We start from the raw sequence: 13967 nt of genomic DNA, 5'->3' as shown, positions 1-13967 counted from the left end.
GTTGGGGATTGGATTAAATTGTAATGGGGATTAAGGAGTGTCTTTGTGAGAAGCACCAGGTGATGTATAGAACTCTTGACTTTATTATGCACCTGAAGCTAATATAACACTGTATGTTAACTAACTGGAATTAAAATAAAAACTTAAAAAAAGAAAAGCATGCAAGGCAAAAAAGTGTTAAGGTATTTTGTGTAGAAGAAGATCCTCACTTTGTAATAACTTACGAGATAATTTATTATAATTTCTTTATAGTGGTCCAAGAAAGAAGATTTATGGTGAAAAGGCTTCACATTATTTGAGTAAGATGGAAATGACAATGTAAGGATTAGCAGACATGCAGCCATCTAAAATCAATAAATTTTGCGTTATCTAGAAATTCTTGAGAGGAAGACAGAAACAGACCATTATGCTCCTTGAATAGATTAGATGAATAGATTAGATCTCATTTTATGTGAACACAGAGATCTGAACTACATGACATACTGAAGTTTTCCTGAAGTAACACTTTCTTCAGGTCATTAAAAGTTGAAATATGAATATGAAATGCTTGCAAATGAAAAAGTGGCACTCTGTCCAAGGAGCTGTATTGTGTCTTAGTAGAAGGACATTCTCCATGAAGATCATTTCATTGAGTTATAATGAGCATAGAAAATAAGATGCGGTAATTTGCATAGTATTGAGTTGAAAATTTAAAAATAGTGTTAATAATATTTTTCTTTTTTTGTAAGAGGAATAGCGGAATAGCTGTCTAAACTCTAGAGTTAAAGAGTTGTTGCGTCACTTAAATATGAAAGTTGAGAATACCAATACTGATCTGATTTTTAGGTTTCCCAAAGGGTATGGACTGGTTGCTGTTTAGGCCTTTGTATAGTTTATTCTTAGATTTAATTGTTCTTTCATAGGATTAGATTTGTCTTCTATATCTTAGTGTCCCTCCTTTTTGTTTCACTCTCTCATTTTGTCAAAGCCAACCTTTAATAGCTTCCCCAAAACAGTACAAAAGTGGTAGATTTTTGAATCCTAGCATGACTGAAGATGTTGTTAACCTAGCCCCACACCTGATTGGTTGTTTCTCGGGGCAGAGAATTATAGGTTGCAAAAGGATTTAATCTCTGCATTTTGAAGGCGTAATCTTCTCGCTGTCTGGGATTGCTGGTGAGAGGTTTGGTGGCATTTTTAACTTAATTCCTTTGTATGTTACCTGTTTTGTCTTTTTGTAAATTCTTGGTGCTTTTCTGTCTCCTATTCTGGAATTTCACTGTGATATTCATTTATTTTACAGTTTACCCAGTGGCACTCTCAATGTGGACACTCATAGCTGAAGTTCTAGGAATTTTTCCCGCAAGTTTAAAGAAGAAATTTTCATTCCTGTTTTCCCACTTTTCTTTCTTTTTTGGAACTATTACTGTTAGTCAGCTGCATTTTGTTGAGATCGATGCCCTGATATTTTAACATTTATTCTTCTGTTATCCATTGGTTTATCCCTTTATTCTAGTTGCTAGGAGATATTCTCGATTTAGTTCCTAATCTATCAATTTTAATTTTTTCTTTTTTTAAAAAGATTTTATTTATTTATTTGACAGAGAGAGAGATCACAAGTAGGCAGAGAGGCAGGCAAAGGGGGAAGCAGGCTCCCTGCTGAGCAGAGAGCCCGATGTGGGGCTCCATCCCAGGACCCTAAGATCATGACCTGAGCTGAAGGCAGAGGCTTAACCCACTGAGCCTCAGAGGTGCCCCAATTTTAATTTTTTCAACTTTTATATTTTGAATGTCTAAAAGTTCTTGTCTAAAATTTTTTCACCTCTTTTTTTTTTTTCAGATTTCATTTTGTTTAGTAGCATCCCCTTCTTTATTCACCTCCTAAGAATTTTTATGATAACTTTGTAGAGTTCTCATCTGTTGCTTTTATAGTCTGTGTTTACTTGGAGTTCCTTTTTTGTTTGTATTCATGTATATATTTCCCCAAATATTTGGTGGTTGGACTCTTCATATGTATTTGAGATAGAGGCATTAACTTGAATTAGAAACTTTTTATGTGCAATGGTGGATTTCATTCCAAGAAAATAGGACATCTGAGGGGTCTTTTTATTTGTCTGTGTTTTCCTTTGAGAGATTCCCAGATCAGTGTTTTAGGATTCTTTGGGGGCGGGGGAGAGGAGAGGTGCAAATATACTGCCTACTGGTCATTTTCCCTTCTATTGGCACCTAGGTTTTGGTGTTCTGTCTTTTGCTGGTTAGTTACCATTGTTTCCTTTTCATCATTATGAAACCATTCACCTGTGTTGCTCTTTATTGCTTTTTTCTCCATTTCTCTTGTCCTCATTAATTTATACCCTTTTTATTCATTTACTGTCATTTTAGTGCCATTTCCAAAGGGCACAGAGATAAATGCATGTCTTCAATATGCTAGATTTAACCAGAAGTTGGTAGATATTTAAAAATATCATAGGTATCTTTTATATCATCACTTAGTATTTATAATTACCAAAAAACTCTATAACAATTCTGCTGAAAAAAGATACTGCGCTTTACCCAACTGTACTTTTTTTTTTTTTAAAGATTTTATTTATTTATTTGACACAGAGAAAGAGAGAGATCACAAGTAGGCAGAGAGGCAGGCAGAGTGAGGGGGGAAGCAGGCTCCCCACTGAGCAGAGATCCTGATGCAGGGCTCGATCCCAGAACCCTGAGATCATGACCTGAGCCGAAGGCAGAGGTTTAACCCACTGAGCCACCCACTTGCCCCCAAAATGTACTTCTGTTGTGACTTTAGGTTACTCTTGAATCAAAAAGCATCTTTCATAGTTATTAATAAATCAGACATTATGAGAAAAATGCAGATAGAATGTTGTTTTTCTCAGCTCTATACATTGGTTTTTAAATTTTAAATCTGTTATATACATTTACTCTTGTCAGAATACAATTATGTAGTAAAAGCATCACACAGTTTTCTCTTAGAAAGTAATCTGTTATAATAATTCTTTGAAAAAAAAGAATACTTTTTTTAAAAAGATTTTATTTATTTGAGAGAGAGGGATCACAAGGAGGCAGAGAGGCAGGCAGAGAGAGAGAAGGGGGGAAGCAGGTTTCCTGCTGAGCAGAGAGCCTGATGTGGGACTTTATCCCAGGATCCTGAGATCATGACCTAAGCTGAAGGTGGAGGCTTAACCCACTGAGCCACCCAGGCACCCAAAAAGAATACATTTTAATAAACAATTAAACCTTTGGATAGATTTTAAATATACCAATATCTTAATTTGTTAATAAGGAATACGGATTTTGGGGGTTTAATTGAATTTTAGACAGTATTTTGCTTTCATAAGAATTAGTTATATTTGTATCTAGTAAAGTGAATCAAAATGAATTTTCAGTTATATATAATTTCACAATTTTTTAAATGGGCTTTCTGTTGTGTATATTGATGTTTACTTTGAAATTTATCATCCTACTTGAACATCAGTTTCAAAATAATTGATTAATTAGGCACATATTTCTATTGTATTATATATTCTCTTCAGTAATCATTAATAAGAAATGATTGTGTATTTTGAAAGCTTCTTAAGATTAGTTTTTATTTTGTATTATATTTTATTACAGTGGTTAACTTTTATTCTATGAGTGCTTTTAGTACACTCGTACCATGCATACCATGATACAGGATTAAATAATTTTATTGCAGAAAAAATAGAAGTGTGTAATGCATAACTTTAATAATAGAACTTTGGATCATTATTATATTATGAAAACTAGTAATAGATAATATTTAAAATTTTACTATAATAATAAGGAGAGCATTGGTATAGTTCTTTTCTGCTATCTAGGATTAAGCTGTTTGAAATAATAAAAATTTAATGTTTTCATCTCTTTTCTTGATTCTAAATAATATATCCATATACATTTTTAAAGGTTTTTGGTTTTTTTGTTTGTTTTTGTTTTTGTTTTTTGTTTTTTTACAGTTACTTGCCATGGTTTGAAGTATATTACAAGCTTCTCAATACTCTGGCAGATTACTTGGCTAAGGAACTGGTAAGCTATGTTTTTCCCCAATTTTTTCTCATGTTGTAAAATACAACATAAAGTTTACCATTTTAAGTATCTTCAAGTGTACAGTTCTGTGTCATTAAGCACATTAGCCTTATTTTGTGCCACCATCAGCCGCAGCATCTCTAGAACTTTTCTATCTTCCCAAATTGAAACTCTGTGCCCCATAGAATGACTTTCCTTTCTCCTCCCCTGAGTCTCTGGCAACAGTCATTGTATTTTCTGCCTGCATGAATTTGAATGTGTACCTCATGTAAGTAGAATCATATAATACTTGTTCTTTTGTGACTAGCTTATTTCCCTTAGCAGGTTTTGGGGGTTCATCCATGCTGTCGCAAGTGCCAGAATTCCTTTCTTTTTTAAGGCTGAATAGAACTTCATTATATGTACACACCACATTTTGTTGATTTGTTCATCTATAGATGAACAGCTGGGCTGCTTCTACCTTTTGGCTATTGTGGACAGTGCTGTTAGAAACATGGGTATACAAGTATCTGTTTGAGTTGCTGTATTTTATTTGAATTGCTGAGTAATATGGTAATTCTATATTTAAGTTTTTTGAAGGACTGCCATAATATTTTTCACATGGTGTCACCATTTTACTTTCCCAGCAGCAATGTACAAGGTTCTAATTTCCCTACATCCTCCCCAACACCTGCTATTTTCTCTTTTGTTTTTGTTTTGTTGAATTATTATTTACATACAGTATATTAATTTCAGGTGCACAGCATAATGATTTGACATTTGTGTACATTGTGAAATATTATTATAGTAACTCTAGTTAGCATTTGTCATTACCAACTATACAAAGTTACAGGTGTGTGTGTGTGTGTGTGTGTGTGTGTGAGATGGGAACTTTTAAGATTTACTTTCTTAAGATCTTTCAAATTTGCAATACAATATTGACTATAGTCACCATGCTGTACATTATACACTCTTGACTTATTTATGTTGTAAGTGGAAGTATGTACCTCTTGATCACTTCACCCATTCCACCCATCCCCCAACCTCTTCCCCTCCAGCAACCATCAATCTAATCTGTTCTCTGTATCTATGAGTTTTATTTTGTTTTGTCTTTGTTTTGTTTTTTAAAATCCATATGTAAGTCAAATTGTATGGTGTTTGTCTTGCTCTGACTTCTTTCACTTAGCATAAGTGCCCTCAGGGTCCATTTATGTTGTCACAAATGGAGAGATTTTGTTCTTTTTATGGCTGAGTAGTATTCCACTGTGTGTGTGTGTGTTTGTGTGTGTACAATACCTCTTTATCCATTCATCCACTGATGGATACTTGGCTCATTTCCATATCTTGGCTGTTGTAAATTATGGCACAATGGACATAGAGGTGCATCTATCTTTTCAAATTAGTGTTCTTATGTTCTTCACACATATACCCAAAGATGGAGTTGCTGGATCACATGGCAGTTCTAGTTTTAATTTTTTAAGAACTTCCAAACTGTTTTCTACAGTGGCTGCACCAGTTTACATTTCTAGCAATAGTGTGCAAGGATACACATCCTTTTTCCACATCCTTGCCTATACTCATTATTTCTTGTTCTTTTCGCAATAACCATTATGACAGGTGTGAGGTGATAACTCATTGTGCTTTTGATTTGCATTTCCCTAATGAGTAGTGATGTTGAGCATCTTTTCATGTGCCTATTGGCAGTCTGTTTGTGTTCTTTGGAAAGATGTCTATTCAGACCTTCACCCCATTTTTTAAATCATTGTTTATTTTTTTGTTATTGAGTTGTATGAGTTCTTTATGTATTTTGTATATTAAATCCTTATTTGATACATGATTTATAAATATCTTTTATTCAATATATTACCTTTTAATTTTGTTGATGGTTTCTTTCACTTTGCTTTTTAGTTTGATGTAGTCTCATTTCCTTTTTTTTTCTACCTTCCTTTCTTTCTTTCTTTTTTTTTTTTTTTGCTTTTATAGCCATTGACTCTAAAGTCAGACCCAAAAATTGTCTCCAAGACCTGCATGTATTTTCTTTTAGGAGTTTTATAGTTTCTGCTCTTACCTTCAAGTCTTTAACCGATTTTGAGTTAATTTTTGTGTGTGGTATAAAATAGTGATCTAGTTCCATTCTTTTGCATATGACTGTCCAGTTTTCCTAGCACCATTTATTAAATAGAATGTCCTTTATCCATAATCTTGCCTCCTTTCTCATAAATTAATTGACCGTGTATGTGTGGTCTCTTTGTTCCATCCCACTGATTTTTGTGTCTGTTTTTGTGCCAGTAGCATACTGTCCTGGTTACTATATCTTGGTAATATAGTTTGAAATCAGTAGCATGATGCCTTTAGCTTTGCTGTTCTTTCTCAAGATTCCTTTGGCTATATGGGATTGTTTGTGTTCCATACAAATTTTAGAATTATTTGTCCTAATTCTGTGAAAAAAATGACATTAGAACATTGATATGGATTATTTTGAATCTATAGATAAAATGGGTAAAATAGATATTTTAACGTGGTCTTTTAATTCATAAGACCAGATTATCTTTCCATTTATAGTGTCATCTTCAGTTTCTTTCATCAGTGTCTTCTGGTTTTTAATACATAGGTCTTAATACTTTCTGGGTTAAATTTTTTTCAAGATATTTTATTCTTTTGATGCAATTATAAATGGGATTGTTTTCTTTATTTCTCTTTCTGATAGTTCACTGTTAGTATAGAAACACAACAGACTTTTGTATATTGATTTGGTATCCTGCAACTTTGCTGATTTTATCTGTTCTAACAGGTTTTTGTTTTTGTTTTTTGTGGCATCTTTAGGGTTTTCTCTCTCTATATAGAAAACCATGTCATTTACAAATAGTGACAGTTTTACTTCGTCCTTTCCAACTTGGATGTCTCTTATTTCTTTTTCCTACCTACTTGTTCTGGCTAGGACTTAAAGTATGATTTTGAATAAAAATGGTGAGAATGGGCATACTTGTCTTCGTCCTGATCTTAAAAGAAAGGCTTTCAGCTTTTTACTGTTGAGTATGATATTAACTGTGCACTTGTTATATATTGCCTTCATTATATTGAGGTACATTCTGTCTATACCCACTTTGTTGAGAGTTTTGGTCATAAATGAATGTTCAATTTTATCCGATGGTTTTTCTGCATCTATTGAGATGATCATATAATTTTTATGTTTCATTTTGTCAATGTGGTATGTCACATTAATTGATTTGCAGATACTAAACCATCCTTGCATCCCTAGAATAAATCCCACTTGATTATGTTGATTGTCCTCTTAATGTACTGTTAAATTTGATTTGCTTATATTTTATTGAAGATTTTTGCAACTTTATGAGGGAACTTGGCTTGTAATTTTCTTTTTTGTGTTATTTTTGCCTGGTGTTGGTATCAGGGTAATGTTGACCTTATACAATGAGTTTGGGAACATTTTCAGTTTTTTGGAGAGTTCAAGGAGGATTGATATTAAATCCTCTTTGAATACTTGGTAGAATTCATGTGAGAAACTATCTGATCTTGGACTTTTATTTTTTGGGAGTTTTTTGATTACTCATTCAGTTTCCTTATGAGTAAGCACTCTATTTAGTTTTTCTATTTCTTCATGATTCAGTCTTGGAAGATTATAAATTTTTAGGAATTTATCCATTTCTTCTAAGTTGTTGAATTTGTTGGCATAACATTATTTTAGTAATCTCTTATGATCATTTGTATGTTCCTTTGGTGTGAGTTGTATCTTCTTTTATTTTTGATTTTATTTATTTGAGAACTCTCTTTTTCCCTTGTAAATCCAGCTAAAGGTTTGTCAAGTTTGTTTCTGTTTTTAAAAAACCAACTCTTAGTTTCACTGTTCTTTTCTATTGCCTTTTGAGCCCCTATTTCACTTATATGTGCTCTGACATTTATTATTTCCTCCCTTATACAATATTGGGGCTTCATTTTTTTTTTTTTTTTTTACATTTTTTTAGGTGCAAAGTTACTCTACTTGATATTTTTCATGTTTCATGTGGTAGGTTTATATCACTATAAAGTTTAGAGCTATATTGCTACATCCTATAGATTTTGGTGTGTTATATTTTCATTTGTCTCAAGGTATTTTTTGAATTTCTTTTTATTTCATTGAGCCATTGGTTGTTCAGTAGTATGTTGTCTAATCTCCATCTGTTTGTGATTTTTCCAGTTTTCTTGTAATTGACATCCACTTTTGTACAATTTTTGTTGGAAAAGATGTTTGATGTGATTTCCATTTTCTTGAATATATTGAGACTTGTTTTGTAGCCTAACATATGAAATATCCTGTAGATTGTTTCATGTACACTTGAAAGAATGTGTATTCTACTGTTTGGGGATGGAATGTTTGTTATATATATATATATATAGCTCATCTGGTCTAATGTGTGTCTTAAGGCCAGTGTTCCCTTATTGATTTGCTGTTTGGATGATCCATTCTTTGATGTAACCAGTGTATTAATGTCTCCTGCTATTATTGTATTACTGTCAATTTCTCCCTTCCCAAATGTTGTATCTTCTTGCCAGATTGACCCCTTTGTCATTCGTTATGTAATGCCCATCTTTGTTTTTTTATTACGTTCTTTGTTTCAAAGCCTATTTTGTGTGATAATGAGTATAGCTACCACACTTTCTTTTGGTTTACTTTTTCATGAAGTATCTTTTTCCATTCCTTCACTTCCACTCTGTGTGTGTACTTACATATGATGTGAGTCTCTTGTAGGCAGCATATAGATGGGCATAGTTTTATTATTATTATTATTTTTTAAAGATTTTATTTATTTGTTTGACAGAAACAGACACAACAAGAGAGGGAACACAGGCAGGGGGAGGGGGAGAGGGAGAGGAAGAAGCAGGCTCCCCGCTGAGCAGGGAGCCTGATGTGGGGCTCAATCCCAGGACCTTGGGATCATGACCTGGGCTGAAAGCAGACTGAGCCACCCAGCACCCCTGTTTTTGTTTTTCTTTTTAATTATTTAGCCACTTTGTATTTCTTGATTGGAGAATTTAGTCCATTTGCATTTAAAGTAATTATGTATACTTATGTAATTATCGCAATTTTGTTTAATTGTTGTTTGGCTATTTTGTAGTTCTCTGTTTTGGTCTTCTCTTGCTTTCTTCCTTGTTGGTTTGATGGATTTATATTGCTGTATACTTTGATTCCTTTTTCATTTTCTTTTGTGAATCTACTGTAGGGTTTGGCTTTATGGTTATGATGAAGCTTACACATAACAGCTTATGTACTTAATAGTGTATTTTAAGCTGATAGCAACTTAAATTTGAATGCATTTTAAAATAAATTTTTACCCACCTTCCCATAAAAACATATTTTTTATTTTTATTTTTTTAGTGAGAGAAAGAGAGAATACGTGTGGGGAAGGGCAGAGAGAGAGAGGGAGAGAATTGTAAGCAGGCTCTACACTCAGTGCATATGGAGCCTAATGGGGGGCTTGATCTCATCACCCTGAGATTATGACCTGAGACAAAATCAGGAGTCAGACTCTTAATCAGCTGAGCCTCAACATGGTGCCATGTTTCATGCTTTTGATGTCAATTTTAAATCTCTTTATTTTCTGTATTCCTTAACTGATGATTATGGTTTTAGTTATTTTCACTACCATTGCCTTTTAACCTTCATATTAGCTTTATAAGTGTTTAATCTACTACCTTTACAATGTATTTACTAATGAGATTTTTACTTTCATATGTTTTCTTAATAATTATTACCCTTTATTTTCAGCTTACAGAAATCTCTTTAACATTTCTTATAGGGCCAAGATAGTGGTGTTGTATTCCTTTAGTTTTTGTTTGTCTGGAAAGCTCTTTCTCTCTACTTCAAATTTGAGTGATAATCTTGTAAGGTAAAGTATTCTTGGTTGGAAGTTTGTTTTCCCTCAGCACTTTGAATGTGTCATGCCATTTTCTTCTGGCCTACAAAGTTTCTGCTGAGAAATCTGCTGATAGCATTATGGGTGTTCCTTTGTAACAAGTTGTTTTTCTCTTGCTGCTTTTCAGACTCTCTATATTTTGATATTTTAATTATGTTTCTTGGTATGCACCTCTTTAGGTTCATCTTGTTAAGAAGTCTCTGGGCTTCATGGGGTGCCTGGGTGGCTCAGTGGGTTAAAGCCTCTGCCTTTGGCTCGGGTCATGATCCCAGGGTCCTGGGATCGAGCCCCACATTAGGCTCTCTGCTTAGCAGGGAGCCTGCTTCCCCATCTCTCTCTCTGCCTGCCTCTCTGCCTACTTGTGATCTCTGTCTGTCAAATAAATAAATAAAATCTTAAAGAAAAAAAAAGAAGTCATCTCTGGGCTTCCTGGGTCTGGATATTTGTTTTTTACCCCCTGTTAGGGATGTTTTCAAGTATTATTTTTTCAAATAAGTTTCAAATAATTTTCCTGTCCCCTATAATATGGATGTTATTCTGCTTGATATTATCCACAGGTCCTTTAAGCTATCTTGACTTTTTAAAATTTTGCTCATTTGTTTGGGTGAGTTCATCTGCCTTGTCTTCCGGATCACTGATTCTAGTCTGCTGTTGAACCCCTGTAGTGTATTTTTCAGTTTAATTCTTTTTCTGTGACTTCTATTTGGTACTTTCTTATATATATATATATTTTTATCTTTTTGAAGTTTTTGCTGTGTTCATCTGGTCTTCTCCCAATTTCAGTGAGCATCTTTATGACCATTGCTTTGAGCTCTTGATCAGGTAAATTATTCATCTTCACTTCTTGTAGGGTTTTTTTCCTAGAGCTTTATTTTGTTCTTTCATTTGGAATATATTTCTGTTTCCTCATTTTGGTTGGTTTCTATTCTGTGCATTTGACGAAAAAGGTATTTCTCTTGTTCTTGAAAGAATGACCTTGTATGGATGAACCTTATCATACAACCCTGCCCTAGCTCATGGTTGTCTCTTGAACCTTTATGATTGTCTAAGCACCCTGATTCATTATTGATAACTCCTAGTTGTTGAGATAGTCCATATCCTCTGAATGTTCCAGAGGGAGGGATCTTTCAGCCCCTAGTTTCGGCTGGTTGGAAGCTAGATCCTCAGGGCAGCAGCTTTAAAGTTATGTAAATAGTTTGTGGGACAGCAATCAGAAAGTCTGCTGGTCTTCAGACCCATCAATCTGGAAACATACCCTTGGTGACAATGGCAATAAATGTGTGGCTTCATACTTATGAAATCCCTGAAAGGATTTAGGGAGGTACCAGTGAGCTCAGCAAGGCCAAGGGAGAGTGCAAAGATGATATCACCTGGTCTATGTTCACTGAGAATACTTTGATAGGCTTTAGGTGTGTGGTAATCCTAAAGTGTTCCTCTCAGTAGAAGTTCCAGGATAAGTAAATAGGAAGACTGTGTTTCCTTCTACTGTTTGTAGAGCCCTGAGGGTGGTAGCCTGCCAATAACTTTCTCTTCTATTATTTCAGACCTGTGGGGCCCAGAAACACAATTCTCCCTGACCACCAGAGCCAGGTGTTCAAGGAGCATTCCCTGTGTAGGCTGTAAATTCTGCTGGCTGTGGTGGGGCTGCAGGGATGGCACAGGGCCAGGATGTGCCCACCAGCACTAGAAAGGTAGAGGGAGAAAGCAAAAATGACACCTACCAGCACCTCTATCCTGGAGAGAGTTTGAATAAGCTCCTCCTCCTCTGGCAGATGCTTTAGGATTGGCAAACGAATTTCCTTCATGTAGGTCCAGGTGCTCTTCATACTGCTGCTTTTGTGCTTGGTCCTGTGGCAAGTGAGTCTATGTACAAGTTCTTCAAGAGTAGGAGCTCTATTCCCTACAACTCTTTGTTCTCCTGGATGTAAGCCCTGTTGGTTTTCAAAGCCAGACATTTGGGGAGCTCATTGCTCTGGTGCAGGTCTGAAGGATTGAGGTGCCTTATAATGTCATAAGCCCCTTGCTTATCAGGGAGAAGCTGCTTGAGATCCTTCATGACTGTGGGTCACCACACGGTGGATGGAGTTTTGGATGAGACCAAATCTCTGCCTCTTCTACATTTCTCGTGTGGTTCTATTATTCTTTGTTGTGCAGGAGCAATTTCAGCTAGTTTTCAGGTATTTTTCTGGGGGAATGATTTCATATGTAGCTGTAGATTTGCTCTATCTATAGGAGGAGATGAATTCAGGACTTACACTGCCCTCTTGGAATGCCTCCTTGTTTTGTGTTTATAGTAGCCATTCTAATGGGTGTGAAGTGGTATATCATTGTGGTTTTGATTTGCATTTCTTTAATTTTTGATGTAGAGTATTTTCATGTGCTTATTGGTCATTTAGTTTTCTTCTCTGGAAAAATATCTGTTCAAATTCTTTGCCCATTTTTAAGCATATTTTGTTGTTGGGTAGCAGGAGTTCTTTATATATTCAGATATTAATCCCTTATTAGATATATGATTTGTAGATATTTTCTTCCATTCCATAGGTTGCATTTTTACTTTGCTAATTGTGTCCTTTGATTCACAAAAGTTTTTTTAATTTACATGAAGTCCAATTATGTATTTTTCTTTTGTTGCTTATGCTTTCAGTGTCATATCAAAAAATTACAAATTCAATGTCATGATGCTTTTCCCATATGTTTTCTTCTAAGAATTTTAGTTTTAGCCATTACATTTAGGTCTTTATCTTTTTTTTCTTAAAAATAAAAATGAAAATGCTGAACTGTGCTTTTGAATTAATCAACTTTTCTAGGATGATATTTGTAAAATTTCCCCCTTAATCATTGTTTGATGTTTTTTACAAGAACTAATTTACTCACATATGAGCTGCACTATTTGATGTAATTTAATTCAAATAAAAGGTTTTTTTTTTTAAATTTTGTAATGATTGCCTGTTATTGTTTTCTAATTTTTAAATTCAGGGTATATTTTCCATCCTTTTGTTATCTTTTTAAATTCTCATTTGAGGTGCATCTAGGTGGCTTAGTTGGTTAAGTGTCAACTAATGGTTTCAGATCAGGTCATGATTTCTAGGTCATGAGATTGAGCCCCATGTTAGACTCCATGCTCAGTGAGGAGTGTGCTTGAAATTCTTTCTCCTCCTCCCTCTCCTTCCCCTTTGCTCCTCCCCACCCCCGTTTGTACCTTGTTCTCTATCTCTCTCTCTCTCAAATAAATAAATAAATTCTTTAAAAAAATAATCTCAATTGATACTTCATTACTCTCGAGATTGTATTTTTCTGGATTGGCCTGACATTGTTTTTCCTTTGTTTCTAACTATATAATAAGTCTTTCTTTGATCTTTTTCGTCTATCTATACCTAAAACTTTGATGTTCTTATTTTATAGTCTTAGTTTTCTCTTCTTTCTATACATTTATGGCCATTTCATACATACTCATAGCTATAAGTACCACTATATTTTGATTTTTAAGAATATTCTTTCTGAAACCTGATTATATCATTCCACTGCTTACAGTCTTCTTATAGCTTCCTTTTTTCTCTTAGAATAAAATCTAAACTTGTCTGCAGCCTGACATATAAGAAGTTCCATGATCTGGTTTCTGATATTCCTTCCTGGCTAAACTGCTTCTTTCTTACACTATCCAGTGTGTACTATCCAATTATCTTGAATCATTCAGGTTTCCCAGAATTCCTATATAATTATCTTTCAAGTATGTCACTCACTCATGAGTACTGATAGAACACTCATCTTTTAAGATTCAATGTGTAAATATCTTTAAAAAACAAAACTCGAGTTCAGCACAATTACTATTCCAGATACTTCTTATTAAATAGAGTTTAAATGTATTATTATTGAATTAAGATACTCCTTTTATGCTTCTGGTGAACAATCTCCTAATTTGGCAGCCAAACTTTATTATTATATCATAATAGCAAGGTTGGCTGTTTGTCAGAAGTTCAGGTATATTTGTATGTGTGTGTGTAAATATTTCCCCCTCTACACTTGACATACATAATTCTGTGAAGTATTCATTAG

The 13967-nt window shown here is 34.3% G+C and overlaps 1 protein-coding gene across 5 annotated transcripts in view; it reads left to right on the top strand.

The window, feature by feature from the left end:
• Positions 1-13967, top strand: part of DENND1B (DENN domain containing 1B) — a 266328-nt gene that overhangs the window by 114145 nt on the left and 138216 nt on the right. For all 5 annotated transcript variants that reach the window (XM_047704392.1, XM_047704388.1, XM_047704391.1 and 2 more), the window contains one exon: positions 3957-4026. In XM_047704392.1, coding sequence (XP_047560348.1) covers positions 3957-4026 — 70 coding nt within the window. The remainder of the gene's footprint in view (positions 1-3956; positions 4027-13967) is intronic.

This window comes from Lutra lutra, chromosome 15 (assembly GCF_902655055.1).
Source record: "Lutra lutra chromosome 15, mLutLut1.2, whole genome shotgun sequence".
In the NCBI taxonomy this organism is placed as follows: domain Eukaryota; kingdom Metazoa; phylum Chordata; class Mammalia; order Carnivora; family Mustelidae; genus Lutra; species Lutra lutra.
The sequence above is the reverse complement of the archived record's forward strand: the minus strand, read 5'-3'. Positions and strand labels throughout refer to the sequence as shown.